The following is a 19,798-nucleotide window of genomic DNA, read 5'->3' as shown; positions in this document are numbered from 1 at the left end:
CAAGCACCTTAAGGTACGAAGCTTCCAAAAACTACAGTGATTATTTTCATGTATTTATAAAAATTAGAAATGTTCACTTCAGTTGTTAACAGGACATATGATAGGGAAAATTATTCCAGCCACAGTCAAGCACTCTATCTGTGAATCCTCAGCGCATCTGCCTAAAATCTGGTTTCCCTCAGATACACAAGTTCAGAATTGAATTTTTTATTTATTCAATATGGTATTTTCCTACATGCAGAGTTTTTCACGGAAACACCATATCCTGGGCAAGACTTTCACCTGAGAACTTTCATTCTCAAAATCCCACGGAGAAAATCCAGAATAACTCACAGTCTAGAGCTCAGGATGCTCACCGACTCCACTGGATCCACAGGGCTGAACGCTCCGCTCAGCCCACTTCCCCAGCAGAGAGCTCCCCATCACCATGCCACTGTCTGTTTTGGGCTCGAAGCTGCCCAAAGACAGGAGTCTCAATACTCCTAAAACATTTTGAAACTTCCTCGCTACATCCTACAAGAGGAAAAGAAAGAGGCTCCTTACAGATGCTCTTAAGTCTGCTTCTAGAAACTATCTGCAATAATGCAAGCTATTAGCACACACCATTTGTTCAACTCAATAGTTCAAGAAATGCCTTGCATTGGTTCTTCAGATGTTTTTACCTTGTTTCTACTAGCAAACATCACACTTCTAATTCAGTGCATACAATTTTCAAAGAACCAATCATTCCTCAATTAATTTATGAATTAATGGCCTGTTAATACCTTTTCAGTGCCATTCTAGACCATATTAATTTTAAAAACAAAAAATATCCTGGTATATCTTGCCACTGGTGTGGTACAACCAAGCTAGTACCAGTTAACAATGCAGTACTGCCCAAAATTGAAAACTGAACAGAGCTTTCTATTCCTTTCAGTTATTATGTTTGGGAAGTTAACTGAAATTTGAGTATGATAAATCGACATGTGTAACAAATCCAGCAGTGCACTTCATAACACTGTCCCAAACATCACAGTGGTCACACTGCCAGCCTTGTCCTTGTCAAAGCCAAGGGACGTTCTGCCACCTACTTCAGTGGGGCCAAGATTTTCTACAGTCGGCAACATCTCAACAAACTAAGCTTCAATATCAGGTCTTAAAATTCCACATCCAGATCAAGTTCGCAGAAACGTCACTGTGAGTTCCACCCAAGAGAAGGCACCACATCAGCCCCTACCAAAACGATCCGTCTCTTGCAGTGAAGTTGACTTCAGTGGGAGCGCATTAATGAACTCCCATATTCACCCCTCCATAACACTACCAACAAAAGAAATCCTTTTGTATCAAGCTTTGACAGAGATTTGCTCATTCTTCCTTTCCCTTTTGGTGAACACCCCCTTACTCAAAGGAAAACGAGAAGTAGCTCTGCAACATTTTAAAACTGCTGCAAGTGAAGAAGTTAAAGGAATAAAACTGACAGTCCATATGCACTGGTTAATAGTTACTCTTTATTTTTTTCCCTAAAAATATTTTTCAACCATTCTCCATTAAAACAGAGAGACAGCAGATGGCTTTTCCACAAAGAAAACACAGGTAAAAGAACATTAGAAAATAGAGATCCACATGTTCATTTAATTATGTGATCTTGAAAAAATTATGAGTTAAGGTCACAGTGTTCACACTCTTATACCGATATGAGAGCTTTACCAACACTGTTGATTTCAGCTTTCCAACTCAAGCAGTTGCAGGTCACAGTGCACATCAGTACAGTTTATGAATTTTGCAGGTTTTCCTCTATCGTAAGAAAACAAAACATGATTGTTTCTGCAGACAATCCCCATGCTTGTGCTGTACAGATTATGTCACCATAAAAAAAACTTCAAGTACAAGTGCAGTCTATTCCAGCAGAACTACTAGAATAAATTATCCCAGCTGCCTGAACAGAATGAACTACAGTATCAGAAAAGCAATTACACCTGGACTGTATCTATTACTTAAGAGAGAGATGCCACCCTTTCACTCTCTCACTGCTACATCTACATTAAAAAGCACAACCCATTAGACTTATTGTAAGTCTAACACAGCATGAAAAGGCACAATCATTGACCATTAGAGCCATATTATGCATAAAACATAACTGCGGTTATGCAGATTTTTTTCCTGGAATTGATGTGGAATTGTACTAGCAAAATTCTGAGAACTTATCTAGCAGGCAATGCCCAAGCAGCCTAACAACATGCCCACACCCACCAAGATCTTCAACTTTGGACTATGCACTTAACTACGCTTCAAAGTTCCGTGGGCACCAAAAGTGTCTTTAAAGGAAATGCAGCTTACACTAGCAAAGCTGGTTTGGTTCTTCTGTTTTAATTTTTTTCCCCTCTCAGTAACTAAATATATAAACTCTACTGAAAAAAAAAAAAAAAGACACTTTAGCATGGTGAGAGGACAGGAAATTCTCACTTCTGTAAAGGTCATGTAATTAGTAAGATACAGCACAACCACTTCTGTCAAGTGCACAACTACACAGCACTGACCTCACCTAAGGCCACAAACATGCTTCCTATTTTCAACTCAAGAACACTCTAATACCATATTATGCAAGTGCTCATACTGTGGTCACAGTAAAAAGACATCTAGTATGTATCAGCATCATACTAGTGAACAAGCCAATGTGCACAACTGGGCCAGGATATCAACATGGCAAGCTCCTGCACACCTCAATCAACACCAGCAAGGTAAGAGGGACACTAAGTACTATTTGAAACAAAACAAAGCTTTTCATCTCAGATCTGGACAAAGAAACATACTAGGTATACAGAAATATACTAGACCTATTATTTTTAGATGCATCTAATTTCTAGCTGCCAAAGATTTCAACATAAGTGAATGTTTAACTTTAATGGAAGCATGTTGGTGCAGCGTGTGTACAGAAGATCTTTCACATTGGAAAAATACACATTCATCGTTCTATCAGATTTCTTCATTAGTTTAACAAATTCATGAAAAATCTACACAAAACAAGCAAACTTTAAGTGCATATTACAAGAACTTTACTGCACACAAATACACTTCCACTAAAAAAAAAAAAAAAAAAAAAAACCCACTTCTGTCTTACTCCCAAGACTGTTACCAAAAATGCGAAGTAACTGCTTCAAGGAAAGGTCAATGTCATGTGTTAAAGATTTCTGAAATAGTGAGAGAACACTACACTCCACATTTAGATTTTGAAATAATTTTTTAAGAGTTTTTAAGACTTCAGAAGAGAGTGTATATGCATATAACTTTTTCCAGAGTATTTCAAGCAATAACAATGTGCATTTCACTAGAAATGCAATGTAAAACCCTTCAGGACCAACACGCAAAGGATTTAACCTCAAATGCAAAAAAGAAAAAAACCTCCCACTTCCTCCAGAAAAGAGAAAGAGGCGCGGGGAAGCTCTCTTATAATGTGTAAAAAAGCATGTAAGAATTAAGCATTCCACCCTAGTTAGTGGGCTCAGCATGAGTTGGTCGGGTAGCATCCTTGCTGTTCCTGAATACAGATGATGATGTTAAACCACGAGCTGCAACATTATGTATTCAGAACATCTGAGAAAAAAAATGAACAATAGCAACTTTGGATGAATTAAGTGCAAGACCAAACCAAAACGAAACCCACCATCATCCAGGAAGTAGGTTGTTTACCAAAAAGCTACTTGCTCTTGAATTGTTGCAAACATTTTTACGAGTATTAAAGGCTCTTTATTTATGATTATTTCGCCTCATGAGCTGAAGTACGTAATAAAACTGAGTTTCCCCTTTAATTGTATCGTATAATTTCAGTCATCAGCTCAAACAGAAGGGAATCCTCTCCCAAACTCTTTATCCTTCTAAGCCCTGAGCACACCTGGTGGCAAGAAACACGCATTTGATAGGTACGAAAAGCAGCTACGGGGTGATGTGTGGAGCAGAGGCCTCTGAGACGTGAGGCACGGGTGATGGAGGAGACGGTGGCTGCCCACAGGAGCCCTCCTTTGTGCCCCCCGGGCACACAACGGCCGGAGTCCCTCGCCTCTCTCCCCACAGCGCACACAGAGGAAATCTCCTACATCGGTTTCTCAAGGAGAGGGGAAAACGTGCGGCTCGGATACGTAGCGGAGGCTCTCCCTGCCCTGGAAGACGACGCTTCCAACACAGACAGCCCGGCACAGGCGCGGCGACAACGCCCCACCCGGCGCAGCGACGGCAGCGAGGGCCTTAAAATGGCGCCCGTGGGGGAGGAGAATTACCGCGAAACTGCGCAACAAACGCTGGCAGGAAGCCAGACAGCGCCATCTTCCCGGCTCGGCCCCACTCCCCCTCGCAGGCAGAGCCGCTCGGCACAGCCTAGCAGCCGTGCCCGGGCACAGCTCCGGCGGCTGCCTGCCCTCAGCTCGGCGTTACCGAGCCCCGAGTTGAACAGGGAGCTGGGAAACTGAGCAGGCCTCGGCACCTCCCCGTGTTATTAAATAATAATTCCGATGACAGCTAAACATACGCCACTCAGCTTTGTCCCGGTTTTATATTTATGCGTGATGGCGTTATTATCCGTGACAGAACTCTGCAGCTGATAGCAGGAGCACATGAGGAGCAGGCACTGCTGCGCCCATCGCCCAGCTCCCCTCCACAACCGCCAAATATTGCTTTATCCGCGAGCTAGAAGTATTTGCAAAAGCACTGCCGTTTCTAGGGAAAACAGTCTCGATCGCACAAACAAAAGCATCTACCCAGAAGGAAAAACGAGCGGCTGGCTCCAGAAAGAGACGGTTTATTGTTTGGTTTAAATAGGCACGATATAATTAAATATACTCCCCCTGAAAAAAATAAAAAAATGATAAATAAAAATAATTTTTTTTAAAAAAAGACTCCGCGGAGGGCAGCCCCAGCAGGACCTACCGCCCAGGGCTCCGCGCACCCCCAAAAAGCGCCGTCTCCATCGCGGCTGGCAGCGGCAGGCACCGAGCGGTTCGGAGGAAACGGCAAAGCAAGCACCGAACGAATCGAATCGGATCTAGTGGTGGCACCGAAAGCGAGGAAACGAGCGAAAAATAAATCCCCAGAAGGCGCAAAGCTGAGCCACGAGCTGCGAGAAGTGACGGGATTAGGGTGGCGGCGAGCGGCCGGGCAGAGGGACGCATCGAGCCGGGAGGGAAAAAGGGAAAAAGGAGAGAAAAATCCTTCCTGGCGCCGCGGCCGGCAGCGAGACGGCGCGTCTCCATTTTCCCGAGCAGGAGGGAGAACGAGTGTTTCACAGACCACAGAGCTTTAGAGAAAAGCAAAGAAACGAGGGGGGAAAAAAAAGAGGGAGGAGATTTGAAAAGATTATTTTTCTTTCTCCCTCACACACTCTCTCCATCCCCTCTCTCCCTCACTCTCTCTCTCTCACACACACACACACACACACGCACACTCTCCCTCCTCTCCTTTTCCATCCCTCTCTCGATGGCCATCAAGGGGGCGGAAAATAAAAAAAAAAAAAAAAGACAACAACAACAACTAATTTTAAACCGGCTCAATCAATGAGTCATTAAAAGAGATTTTTCTTCCCTCCTCTCCTGCATTTGCATGGCATCAGCAAGAAAAAAAAAAAAAACCCACCCCAAACCTCTCCCCTCTCCGCAGCTATCAGCCTGGACCTGAAACCTTATCTCCCTCAACCTCCCCCCGCGCCTTTATTTTAAGAAACAACTTTTTTTTTTTTTTTTTTTTAACAACTTTTTTTTTTTTTTTTTTTTTAAGTGCCCTCGGCAGCCGCCGCCGCCAGCCTCGCCGAAAACAGAGATATATGGTTCATTTCCATGTGAATCCACATCTGCCCGAACAACAGCCGCACCACACATCCCTCTTCTTCCTCCCGGCCCCTCTGCTCGCTCTCTCCCGATATATATTTATATACATAGCCCCAGAGCCAATAGCTCTCTGGGCTGAAACCTAATATCCTGGTTTTGGCAACTCCTGGCTGTTAATTTGCTCCTCTTTCTTTTCTGTCTGTCTGGAGATAGATTTCCCCCCTCTCTTTTCCCTCCCCGAAGGAAGGGAGGAAGGAGGTTGTGTGTTTTTTTTTTCCTTGAAATTTTTATCACAAAATTATAATACACTCAAAGGGAAACTCACCGTCATGAAAAAGCAGTGCCTTGTCAACGGGGTTTCTTCGCCATCACATCAGGGGCTGGCAGTGTAAGAGAGAGAGAGGGAGAGCGAGAGAGCGAGCGAGGGAGGGGGGGAGCGAGAGAGGGGGAAAGAGAAAGAGAGCGCGAGGAGAGCGGAGCCGCGCCGAGCAGAGCCGCGCACACCGCGCCGCGCTGCGCCGCCCGGGCCGGGCCGCCGCTCCGCTCCGCCGCCAGACAATGCCGCACCGGCGCGGCGGCACACGCAGCCGCCGGGCGGGCATGGTGACTGCTCCGCCGCTCGGCCCGCCACACGGCAGGCCCTTTAAAAACTTTCGCCGGCTTTCTCCCCTCCACCCCCTCAAGAAACCCGTAGGTCTGGCAGTGTGTACGAGCCTGGGCTGCTTGCTTTCGATTGCGAGTTGGGGGGTGTCTGGGGGCGCGGAAAACTGGAGGAAAAAAAAAAGTTCCCCACTGAACCCAACGTGGACGTTAAGAACTTGGGTGATGTCTGTACTGAGCTTGTAAAACGCTGCCGCGCTGCGAGGGGGCAGGAACCACCCCAATATAAAACGCAGTGTCACCTTGGAAAAAGCAGGATCTGACCCTGCTACAGACTGCAGCAATACTTCAGGTGTGTTCTTCTGTCACCACCCGTGCTTGGAACAAAGGACGCGAGCTCCTGTAGCTTTACAAAGTTTCAGGAAACTTCCAAATGGGAGTTTGGAGTAACAGCTCAAAGCACTGACCCCGGCTGCTACAGCTCTGCAGTCTACTTCAGTTACAAACATTAGTCACATAGTTTTGTTTAAAGATTTTTGATTGTACAAAGCTAGTTCAACTTAAAATATTCACTGTATTCCTTAAAAATGTAATGAAAAAATCTTTATTCAGATGATCTTACAAGCCTACTTTTTTTTTTTTTTTTTTACTTAACAACAGATACTTAGCACAAAGAGATACATGAGCTAATGATAAAACAATAAATCTTTTCCAAGACCCTCCTCCTACTGGTAATCTTAATTCCCAAGGACTTACAGAGAGCAGCCCCTTCTTTTGTCTTCCTAAAAAATAGAACTTCGTTAAAAGTCCTAAAAAAAAGGATTTGAAGACTTTATTTAGTAACATTCTTCTTAAATAGCCTTAGAGCTCAAAAAATACACTTTTAGTTTTTAAACACAATGGCACAAAAGTGGATGTGGGCAGTGCACTGAGTGGAACTTCTCCAAGAAAGAGTTGGGCAGGTTTTTTTCTGTTAAAAAGTATATTAAAATTGTTTTGTTTTTAAATTATAATCTGGTTATATTATCTGTAAGCAATAGCAATTTGTATTTAGTACGGGAAATAAAGGTTAATCCTGGTCCTCAATACATGCTGTAGCCAAGGAGCACCCATGATTCTTGTTTACTCAGATGCCCACAGCAGAAAGTTTCAGATCGCTGCCTGCATGAGGCCTGGCCTAGCATGCATCCAGCAGGTCCTTCGTGTGGCCCAGACAAACCAACAACAGCATAGCACTGCCTGGTGCATCAGCCAATACGTGATCTGCACTTGCAAGGACTGCGAGTGGTCCACAATATGGGAATCAACGCCACACATTGAAGAGCTTGGCACCCTAACTGCTCTTACTTCTGACACGAGCATTAGAAAATCAGAAGGGCCAAACTTCAAGGTCCCTAACTTCAGCAAATCTTTCAAGGGCTAAAACTGCTCTGAATGAAAACCTACTTGGCCTCGCTGACTTCAGGGAATATTGTGCAAGTAAGAACCTTTGAACTGGAGAGATGCCACAGTTTGGCATTCTGATTTGGTTCACAGGACGGATCTTTGCTTCAGAAGGACACCACTCTGAAACAGAATATCTGATCAGTGTACTGTCATCCTCCCAGTCCTACAGAAACCACAAACAGGAAATAAGCAATACTAAGAAGGAGGAGGAGGAAGGAAGACAAATGGTTTTGAATTGATTGCCTAATCATAGGGAACACACAGAAGCCAATGTAAATTGCTGAAGACTAACATAATTTACACTTATTTTCCCTGAGTGACGTTTCAAAGCAGTGCTGGCAATAACCATACTATGCAGGGACAGTACAAAAATGTGTAGCTAACATCTACACAGTGAGGCACCTGAAGTTGTAAGACTTCTCATGATCTACACAAGTCAGTGAGCACGAGGATGAAAACCCTTTACACTGCAAATGAGTGGACAAAACCAAACCAGAACCCACGAGAGCCATCTGTATTCTCTGCAGAAGCAAATTTGCATATATTTCTATATTTGTTATATCTGTTCAGAAGCAAATTCGGGTAGGTAGAAACAGTTACAAAAAAAGATAAAAGACAAGCACTGGATGTGACTTTATCGGTCACAATGAAGTATATACCCTTAAAGCAAAATTAATGTTACCTTCAATACTAAGAAGTTTGAAATCAGTCTTCAGCTGTACCGTACTCGCTTGCTGGTGTCCTACAGAATTTTCCAAGCCACATCTGTAAAGCAGTTCTTACTGCCTTTTGTGATGAGGTACACATGCTTTTTTTAAGAGGATCACATGACGTTTCTGAACTGAGTCTCATTGCCCCAGGAGCTCCCCCCTCTTCTCACTGCCTTACTGCATTAGGACTGAAGACCCCAATGTGTCAAAATTCCTGTGCCCCAAGGTCACCTGCCCAGAGCTGTCCTTCTCAACCAGCCCTATTCTCCAAATTATGTGCAACGCACGTTCAGTTGCTGTCTCTCCATAGCTTCCTCAATCACATTCATTCATTTTCTCATTCATTTTCATGTAGCAGCTTCAGGAGGAGTACGGGAAAATACGCATGAAAAAAAAGACCAATGTCAAAAAGGAATAGGAGAAATCTGTGGAAGACAGACGTTGGCGTAGTAATTCTTAAGTACCACTACCAGGAACATCATGTGCACCCGTCGCACAACATAATACTTGGATATATTTTGACATCAGCTGTCAAACTGTGACCATGCTATTTAACAACTACAGCTCTCATAGGTGTGCAAAGACACCAAATCACATTTGGAGTGAGCTGAGATACAGAGCCCTGAAATGACAGATTGTGTAGAAGTGAAAAGTAGGCTTTGATACAGAAGAAAATAAAGGAATACAAACCACTCCCCATTCATTCTGCCTTCAGGCGTCTCTGAGGTCAAAAACCCATTTCTCCAGCTATGTATCACAAGTATTCCTATTCTTCTGCAATCCTATGTTATTACCCCAAAAGAAGATCACGAAGATCACGAAGCAGCAGATTCATGTGAAAGAATTTAAGGACTAAACATTAAATGAGTGCATTCCACAATCATCCTAAGATTCTCGCATGAATAGCTGCTTTGTAACCTCAACGCATTGCATCCTCTGTGAGCTATATCGGATGGAAAAGAATGCCATTTACTCCAGTGCAATCTTGCTTCCTTATGCTGACTGTAGATCCCATACTACTTCAGCTCTATTTATGGCACTCCTTCCTCCCATCCTTCTTTATCCCTCCATCCCTTAACACAGTTCTTGTGTCAGCTCATCACCAGACACAACACTTCAACTACATACTGCTTTTAAGAATTACTAATTTAGATAAGCATAAATAACCCAGAGCTTGATGGCACAGAAACAAATAGGTCATCATTAAAAGCTACAAGCAATAGAGAAGTAGAGGTCACAGCACTTGAGAAGTGGGGCACTCAAATACAGTGGAAACACAGAATGTAACTTGGAATAGGTGCAACATGCTACATAAAAAAAATCTGTTCTTTAGTCATATGAACTGCCAAATTTTTTAATAGTTACCACCAATACTTAGATGACCCACCAATAAAATTTTCCTAAACATTAGGAATTTCAGGCTGACATTATGCCTTACACAAAACATTACCTACAAAATGAAGGTCATAGTTGCATAACGTAACATACAAAAGCTGCACAACACAAGTATCAGTTATCAATGCAGGACTATCTAACCAATACTTACCTTGAGGGGTGATTGGTTAGGATGTGGGTAGTTAGAGGAGGTAACTGAGAACAAGAGATTCACACCTATACCAGAGGAAAGGTTTATGCGACCGGAGGTTGTGTAAAAGGCAACAGGGCTGTTCTGTGATGGATGTGAGATGAGATTCTGGAGAATTTTGCCCCTCTTAGAGGCAGATTCATAGTATGAAAATTGATCAGTAGAAACAAAAATGCGGTGAGTGGACCACTCATTTAAACAAATTACACAGGAATATCGCTACTAGAACAGATAAAGAATAACTTTCTCATGCTTCAGGTTATTTAAAATGGAGTCTCATACTCTTCGGTTTAGATTACCATAAAAAGGAGAACTGACTCTGAAAGATTATTAACTCTCACTCCCGAGTTAAAATAACCTTAAGAGATTCGACTACTGGATTGTATTCAGGAAAAACACCTCTGAAGAGATAGAGCTTTACAACAGTGTCTGGAAAAATATTCTTCAACCATACTGCCAAAATCTACAGAAGAAATTTAGACTACAAAACAATGGCAGAAAACTGGGAGGTGTTCATAGCTGGTTTAGAATACAAAAATGGGAAAACATCAGGTAAATATGGATACAAAAATACATGAAAGTATACTTATAAGCAGACACAAGATTTTTAAAAAAATAGTAGCAATTAAAAATAGCAGTAAGGCAAAGAAGCTAACAAAAGGGCCATTCCTAATAGAACTGAAGTGTTGTGGGTGATTTAAGAATAAATAAATACATGAATTAATAAATGTTAATAGAAGGAACCTAGGCAAAAAAAAAAGTAGGTCTAAGACACGGAACTATAGGGATCACAGAAACATTGTAGAATACTGTGTCACTCCATATTTGTGTTCAAGAATAGAATACAAACATGCTAAACTATCCTTGTACAAAGCAAAATAGAAGAACAGAAAGGACATTATGAATAAAGAGCCCTCTAAGACACAACATCTGAGAAAGAATGGTTTTATTTGGATATTTCTGGGACTCTACTAGAAACCAACAGTATGAGATTTGGATATGAACAAAGACTGCTGTAATATAATAATATTATCACTAGAAGGTGCATCAACATGAACAGAGTTCATTTTCTCAGATTTAGACTGCAGGTCAAATTCTAGTAACAGGAGGAAGTAGACTTTCAAAACGATAACTGACAGATTTTTTTTCATAAGTTGAATAAAAAGCAAAAATCATACAAGTTTAGATTTGTTAATTAATGAATATACTATAGGAAGCCTAACAAAGAGCCAGTGTACTTGGCTAAAATGATTTCAAGTTCATTCAATTGAAGATATTCGGAAAGAGAAATGGAGTAGGTTTTCAACTAAGATTCACAATTCCGAACTGAAAAACTTTGATATACTATTGAATCTAGGTGGTTCATTGAGCTGGCTAGTCCAATAACTGAACATAGTCTTCTAAAATGCCTTAAAATTTTTAAAATTTAAAAGGATATGGCACAGTTCCTAAGGGAAATGACTAGGAAAGGAGCCCTCATATTTGTGTTGCTTGTAAACACAGAGGGTCTGGTAGGAGAAGTGGCGACTGGTGGCCATCTTTGTTACAGTAACCATGAAGTTTAAATTATTTGGTGACAAGAAGAAAACTGCCACAAAAAAACTGAAACCCTGGACAGACTTAAGGCTGCTCAGGGAACTAGTTGGCAAGGTCCCCTGCTTTTGAAGGCATTGGGGTCCATCAGTGCTGGTCAGCTTTTAAGCACCACCTGTTAAGAGCACAGAAACAGGTAATTTCAAAATGTTGGAAGATACACACGTGGGGCAGAAGGTTGGCCTGGCTGAGCAAAAATCTTTTAGCCTTGGGCAGAAAAGTAAAGTGCATGGCCCTGGAAATGAATTCAGGCAATGTGGGAGAACGACAGAGATGCTGTTCATCATTGCAGGGAGAAAATTTGTGTGGCCGAAGTTCAGTTAGAGTTGAAGGCGGCCAGTACGGTGGGGAACAACAAAAAGGGCATTTTCAAAGACATTAACAACAAAAGAAGGATCAGATCAGTAACAGTGCTCTGTTACTTGATGAGGATGGCCACCTCACAAACAGGAGCACAGACAAAGCAGAGACATTTAATGCCGCCTTCGCATGTCTTCAACACTGATCTCGGACACACAAAGCCCTCAGCTGGAAGACTGTGACTGTGGTAATGATAAACTCCCAGCCGGCCCTGAACTTGTGCAGGATTTGCTACTCCAGCTGTGTGTATATATGGGGCCCAAAGGGATTCATGCCACAGTACTCCAAGAACTGGCTGGTGCCATTGCAAAACCTCTCTCAATTATTTTTCAGCGGTTTTGGGAATCTGGAGAGGTCCCAGTTGACTGGAAGCTGGCAAACATCATCCCAGTTTTCAAGAAGAGCAAGAAAGGAGATCCTGGTAATTACAGGCCTATCAGTCTCACTTCAGTGCCTGGCAAAATCATGGAAAAGGTTATTCTGGGAATTACTGAAAAACACCTGAAAGACAATGCAGTCATGGTCAACACAAGTACGCAAGGGAGAGTCCTACTTAACGAAATTAATCTCCTTTTATGACAAAGTTACACACCTTGTTGACCAAGGGAAGCCAGATGATCAAAGCTTTACTGAAATTCAACAACATTACAATACTTTTTCTCACAGTATCCTTCTGGACAAAGTGAGACAGCATCTGCAATTTACATACTTGGGTCTACAGAATTTAACTTAGGTCAGTTAGCAAGTTGGGGTCCTAAATACCAGTTAGAAGCTAGGCTTAGACTAAACCTAAGTACGCTTCTCGAGCTTTTGCACTGAGTGTATTTGGGCCTTGCTTTATTCATCTTTCAGTGCCTCTTGTCATAATGTGTTATGCTTTGAAGTCCACCTTGGCTGTTGGAGGATAACTCATTTTTGTAGTAATGAATTTGTTTCTCCACCTCTAGCACTGGAAATACCAGGTTCTATGAAGTGACCAGCTCAGACTTGCTTCAAAACAAGTGCACCTTGACTGGTCAGAATATAATTAGTATCTTACATGTTCCCAAGGATTAGATTTCAAAGCTTTCGCATTACTCACTGTAATTAAGATGCACCAAGTTTTATAGTTGTTGTTCTCTCTCATTAGTGATTTTAAAAATACACATATTTTACATTGTCTTGCTTTTCTGTATGGCTAAATGTTTAAAGAATATAATTTTAGTCCAAATAAAAGCTTTTTTAAAAGCAATCAGTGTGCCAGCAATGTTCAAGTAGTTCGTAAGTTTCTTCAAGAGAGCACAAAGTACAGAGGCTTGACAGTCCCTTTTACTGAAGCCCCAGCCCACCATGAAAAATGTACAGTCAACACTATCTTAAATGAGTCACAATATAGCTTACATCTTTCTTTAATGCCTGATGACAGTGCCAGAAGAGTTAAAAGAGACCTCACTAAAACTGGCAGTAGCATACTATGGTTGAGCAAGTCACCGAACCACCTACTTTGCAGCCAGAAGTCATTACATTCACCTGCTAATCTCTTCTGGAGAAGCTCAATCTAACAGGCATTCAGAGATCACATCTATCAGATAAGAACTCCATGCAAGAGACAGAGGCTGCTGCCTTTCTTGAAAACACAGCTAAAAGATGAAACAGCACTTTTTGTGCTTTATGGTGCAATGTACATGTATTAAACCCTTTGAAATAAAAAGTATCAGTGTGGGAGGTATGTAATGATGATAAGGAAAGGCTGTGTTTGCTTCCTTCCTCTGAGAAGGTGCAAACCTACATCTCAAGACCACAACTATGAAGTTGTTAACAAGCTCAGGAACCTCAAGATTAAGAATCCACTGCATGTACTCTTAACAGACACCCACTTGCCCCTGTCGGTCTTGTGTATATTTATTACCTCTCTTATTAAAATAATGCTCGAATGAGACAGGATTGTGAACCTTCACTCTAGCTATGCAGTACGCTTCATTTCAAGAAGGCCGTGAGCTAATTCTGTTGAGTGAAGTTTAAGTCAGTACGAATTAGTTTAAATCAGTACAATATTGCCAGGTAGATAACATCCGAGGGCGATAACCACGTGATACAGATTTAAGCCGAAAGGCATGTGTTCTATAGCTCATTTTTTGGAGTTCCACAGCACTAGATCTAAATAAGCACATGCAACCTGCAACTTCACCTAAGACAAATAACAGTATATAGTCCAAGCAACAGGAAAAGATATTGCTGAAATGAGTATTACCTACTTCCAAAGCAGTGAGAACTAAAGAATGTCAAGAAAAAAAAAGAATGAATTATAGCGTAGGCAGAACTGTGTACCTAGTGTGTATCCAGTATTCTCAAGCAGCTAGACTGCTTGCTGCAATTTACCAACAAGCAGCAGCTATAAGGCTGGTATTTTATTCAGGGAAACTGTAAATCCTCTGTTTTCTATGGATTATATTGGAGCACATTAAACAGCCTTAAAACCTAAACGTTGCTTCCAGCAAAGTCAGGAAGAAAATTGTCAGTCTTTGCATGACCACAAATATATATATATATATACACACCAATATCAATTATACCAAAACCTCAAGTTGTAAATGTGGAAAGTAATTTTGGAGTATCAAGATGAGACGGTTGGAAGAATTTTATTACTCCCTTTTTAATTTTTATGGTTATAAGCTCCACTTCCTTGTATCTGGGGTTATTGTACTTGTAACCCAAAAATCATTTGCACGCGTTAGCAATGTGAAAAGATTCCAGTCTCTCCCAGAAGCTCCTATTCATAAGTGTATTTGGTCCTTGTTAATTTAAAACTTCAATCACCTCTAGAAAAAAAGTTTAGAATACCTAACTTTCTGAGTGCTTGAGTATAATAAAAAATAATCACTATACCTCAGTATAAAATATAGACTTTTTTTTTGACGAGCCTATATTAGTGTTTGCTTGTAATCTTTTCAAACATAAAGCACGGCAGGTAATCCATCTGGTCACATCTGTTTAAGAATAACAGTAGTGTTTGCACATACTGAAAAAACAGAAGCCCGTGTTTCTGTGAGTATCCTCACATATGGGATAAGAAATTACATCACTGCTCCTACCAGTATTACCTACACTGGTGGGAGCAAGAAGGCCTGATGCAAAACTTACACACCTTTCTTACGAAACAAGACAGAAAGGATTATTTCCTTCTTACAGTAAATCAATTGTACATTGACATTACTGCAGGTACTGCAGGAGTAGCTTTGACTATTTATTAGCAAAAATGCTAAAGACTTTCTAACTGCATAATCTAAATACACTGGTAGATACAAATGAAGTGAGAATGCTTCAAGAATTCCTTCTTATTTTCATGACTGAGCACTCTCCTTTTCTACAACATAGGAGTTTCAAAAACAAACTTATGGACACATTAATTTTGCAGCATTGAGACAGCTACATGATATAATGCATTAAACACTATATAACCCACCCACATTCCAACTGAATAGACCATCTCTAGTTCACTGTGCATCCATTACAAGAGAGCAAAACAAACACCTTGCAGGCTCCACCAACCTGGTCCAAAATGCTGCTGTTACCAGACGATCATGGAACCATTAGGGTTGGAAAAGACCTCTAAGATCATCTAGTCCACCCACCAACCCACCCCCACCATGCCCACTGACCACATCCCTCAGTGCCACATCTCCACGTTTCTTGAACACCTCCAGGGACACTGACTCTATCACCCCCCTGGGCAGCCTGTGCCAGTGCCTCACCATTCTTTCCGAGAAGAAATGTTTCCTAATACCCAACCTGAACCCCCCCCTCGGTGCAACTCGAGGCCATTCCCTCTCATCCTATCACTGTCACCTGGGAGAAGAGGCCGATCCCCACCTCACCACCACCTACTTTCAGGCAGTTGTAGAGAGCAACAAGGTCTGCTTTGAGCCTCTTCTTTTCCAGACTGAACAACTCCAGCTCTCACAGCCACTCCCCATAAGATTTGTGTTCCAGACCCTTCACAGCTCCATTCCCCTTCTCTGGACACGCTCCAGGGCCCTCAACCTTTGGCATAACTCAATTTCCTCATTGTAATGAGAAGAAAAAAAAAAAGAAAAGAAAAGAATATTCTGTATTTTAGTGCAAGTTCTGACAGGACAGTGGGAATATCCACTCTGTGTTTGTTGTGCTTTGGTATGAGCAGATAGTTCAGGTTGTATGTTGATTTATTGTAGGTAATTTTGAAATGCAAGGGGAAGGCATATGATAGCTGTAGGCCCAGAGAGGGGTTGCACTTAAATTCTTGTGAGTACACGTGCTTGGTATTCAAACGGTAGCAACTACCGTTCCCTGAAGCAGAGACAGAACCGCTCTCAAGGAGCACATCAGAACGATGACGGTCGCTGTTGTACTCCGCAGCCAGATGCGCTGCCGGTCCTCACTGCAGATTTACCTAAAGCACCTCTCACATAACTGACACAAAATACAGCCCTCCTGACCACTGCCACGTCCCTGCAGAGGTCTCTGCGGACCTCCTACACAGCTCCGCATCTAGGACACGGCAACCCACGGCCACGGCTCTCGCGGTCCCTCGGACCCGCACGCCCTCCTGGCACGAAGTGCTGTGCGCACACTGCAGGCGGAGCGCGGCAGCCGCTCGGCAGCGCATCGGACGTGCCGACAGCTTCGCCGCAGCCACTTCGCTGCGGGAGGGAAGGCCGCGGGGAAGCGTAACCGAGCACCGCAACCGCAGCCTCCCGAAGCCATCGCGAAGCAGCACGCAGGCCCGCGCCCCGAGCCCAGGTCCCTCCGGAAGGCGCTCCGGCCCAAAGCACGCACCCGAGGCGGCCGCGGCCCTCCCCCCGCCCCCGCCGGTCTCCGCCGCCTACGGGAAAGGCTTCGAGCGCCCCAAGGGCCGAGCGCGCGGCCGGCGGAGGGGAGGAGCGGGCACCGCCGCGCGCACGGCCGCAGGAACGGAGCGAGCGGTGGCAGCGGCAACCGCCCGTTTGGGAAGCCGCGGCCGCACCCCACAGCGCCTGGCGCCGGCACTCACCCCATCCCGCCGCGCGGCGCCGCCCCTTTAAACCCGCGCAGGCCCCGCCCCTCCCGCAGCGCAAGATGGAGGCGGCGGGCGAGGAGCGGCCGGCGCCGGCCGCTTTCGTGGCGGCCCTGCGGCCCGAGGCCGGCGGTACCGCGGCTGCCGTGCTGCCCGAGCGGCTGCAGCGGCGGGAGGCGGAGCGGCAGCGCGGCGTGGCGCGGCAGCGGGAGCAGAAGGAGGCGCAGGCGGTGCTGGAGGAGCGCAGCGAGTTCTTCGCCGCCGCCTTCGGGCGGGAGCGGGAGGCGGTGGAGGCGCTGCTGGCGGCGGGGCGGCCCGAGGAGGCGGCGGCGCGGCTGCAGGGGCTGCAGAAGCTGCTGACCGAGAGCGTGCGCTTCCTGGCGCCCTACGAGGTGCGGCAGAGCCAGGACGCCGTGGCCCGGCTGCAGGCCGCCCTGGCGGCCCGGCGGCAGCAGCTGCAGCCCAAGAAGAAGTTCGCCTTCCGCGCCCTAAAGAAAGAAGCGGCCCCGGGCGCCCAGCCTCGCCCCGCCGAGCCCGAGGAGCCCGCCGAGCCGCCGGCCCCGGGCTGCGCCGAGGGGGAGCCGGGCGGGCCCCCGCTGTGCGGCTTCAGCGGCGCCGAGGGTCGCGAGCTGGAGCTGGGCCCGGCCGAGCTGCTGCAGCGCGACGTGGTGCTGGCGGAGCTGCGCGGCTGCCGGGTGCGGCTCCGCGGAAACCCCAACACGCTGCGGGTGCGCGAGTGCCGCGGCTGCACCGTGCTGTGCGGGCCCGTCTCCACCTCCGTGCTGGTGGACGGCTGCAGCGAGTGCCAGCTGGTGGTGGCCTGCCAGCAGCTCCGCACGCACCGCACCCGCGGCAGCCGCTTCTACGTGCAGGTGACCAGCAGGGCCGTCATCGAGGACTGCAGCGAGGTGTCCTTCGCGCCTTACGCGTGGAGCTACCCGGGCATCGAGGCCGACTTCGAGTCGTCCGGGCTGGATAGAAACAGCAACAACTGGAACCTGGTGGATGACTTTGACTGGCTGGCGAGCGACAGGCCCTCGCCCAACTGGAGCCTCATCCCCGAGCAGGAGCGCGTCAGCTGCTGGGACTGACACCGAGCGATGGATCCTGCCGGGAACGTGCTGATTCACCCCAGCAGGCCATAAAGTGATTGCAGGTGGTGCTCCAGGGGGGAGTTACAGCGTACGGCTGGCTGCTCTCCTTGAAAAACGCCACTCGGATGTAGTTTACTGTTATTAAATTTGCTGCTGTAATCTGTATGTATCGCTGTGGGATTGACCAACTACTGCAGTGCCTCATTGTTGAGTTTCTTTAATTAAGATGGGGCTGGGGGTACCAGTATGCACGTGGCAGAGAGCCTCGATTAGAGCTGCTGTGCTGCTGTTGCTCAGCCAGGCGGAATCCAAGCTCCCTGCTAGTGCAAGCTGTAGTCAGCTGAAAAGAGGGAATGCCAAACTTGTCTCATTTCTGTGGTGCTGCAATTACAGACTGTTGTTATGGATATGGGCAATGGGGGTATTCAGTGAAGCAGCAAACAAAAATTTAAAGAGGGAGTTTGTACATGGGTACTGTATGTCAAACAGAGGCGAATCCTGGGCTGCAACGCATCTGGGACCCGGGTTCCTCTGTGCGGGTGACAGCTGTTAGTCAGACTTCCATTTCAAGGAAAAAAAGGTTAATGAAAATGTAACGCTCTCCTACTATATTAATGATTGAAATGAAGAAAACTCTAGAAGGTAGATAAATACTAAGTAGTCACAGTCTGAAAATATGCAAGAGGAAGCCGCTTCTGTAAACAGCATGAACCTGAATAAGATCAGACTCAAGCGTACCTCTCAGGGCACATTGTGTGCTGACAGGCATCACAAGTTTCAGGGCAGTGGCATTCAGGTGTGGCCCCATGGTTGGTTTTTCTGCCTGCAGCCAGGGAGCTTTGCTGTCATCATAGCTCTCATCATAGCTCACAGCACTGCCCCTGCCTATCACATGCAGTGCTGACAGAGGGACTTCATAAAATGTGACAACGGAGCACAGTATTGGGGTTCCAGAATAGCATCTTGCATAAAGGCCCTTGGTGCACAGTGACTTCTCAAATCCCATTTATTCACTCTTGTTCAATACCAGAAAAAAATAGCATTATGATGGGATTTCTTTTTATAATGATCTGTTAATGGTGCAATGAGCAGTGTGCAAAACCAGCCCCTTCCTTGGAAAGGAACTCATTGCCTTGCTTAAACAGCAGCTCAAAAGTTGTATTTAAGAACTCTGCCAAATATTTATGCTGCCCTATCATTGTATGTGCCTCTGAAAGAAAAAGAATAACAACTAATCCATCAAAACTGCATCACTGCTATGAGAAATATTTTGAGTTCTTAACTGCTTTGAAACAACAGAGAAACTTAACATGTTTTTTTTCAGCACTTTAAAAAGGGAAGGAAAATAAGGGTGGGTTTTTTTTAAATGTATTTCCACAACTTCTCACTTTTGTTTACTTCTGTTGATGTATACTTTTTTTGAATGAACTGGATTTTGCATTTCAGTTATTTGTTTTGAATCGAGTCGTTCCTTTAACATATGTCAGTTTCAATACCTGCTAAAGGGAGATGATTAGATGCAACTCTGGCATTTCTTAATTTCAACACATCCATCTAAGTACAGGGCCTGGTTAGGTAATCTTGCTTCCCCACATATCCTCGTAGTGACA

At 44.7% G+C, this 19,798-nt stretch overlaps 2 protein-coding genes across 6 annotated transcripts in view; one reads left to right on the top strand and one right to left on the bottom strand.

Moving 5' to 3' along the window:
- Positions 1-17,110, bottom strand: part of BICRAL (BRD4 interacting chromatin remodeling complex associated protein like) — a 42,876-nt gene extending 25,766 nt beyond the window's left edge. Inside the window, exon 1 of one of the 5 annotated variants that reach the window (XM_021392809.1) lies at positions 17,092-17,110. The gene's annotated coding sequence lies outside the window, so the exon portion shown is untranslated. The other 4 variants (XM_021392806.1, XM_021392808.1, XM_021392810.1 and 1 more) reach the window with 4 other exon arrangements.
- On the top strand, positions 17,142-19,635 carry TBCC (tubulin folding cofactor C). Its single transcript, XM_021392813.1, has one exon. The coding sequence runs from the start codon at positions 17,157-17,159 to the stop codon at positions 18,183-18,185; it is 1,029 nt and encodes a 342-aa protein (XP_021248488.1). The 5' UTR covers positions 17,142-17,156; the 3' UTR covers positions 18,186-19,635.

This window comes from Numida meleagris, chromosome 3 (assembly GCF_002078875.1).
Source record: "Numida meleagris isolate 19003 breed g44 Domestic line chromosome 3, NumMel1.0, whole genome shotgun sequence".
Classification (NCBI taxonomy): Eukaryota; Metazoa; Chordata; class Aves; order Galliformes; family Numididae; genus Numida; species Numida meleagris.
The sequence above is the reverse complement of the archived record's forward strand: the minus strand, read 5'-3'. Positions and strand labels throughout refer to the sequence as shown.

Coding starts and splice junctions, on each gene's coding strand:
- TBCC (XM_021392813.1), top strand. CDS start 17,157: ATGGAGGCGGCGGGCGAGGAGCGGCCGGCGCCGGCCGCTTTCGTGGCG.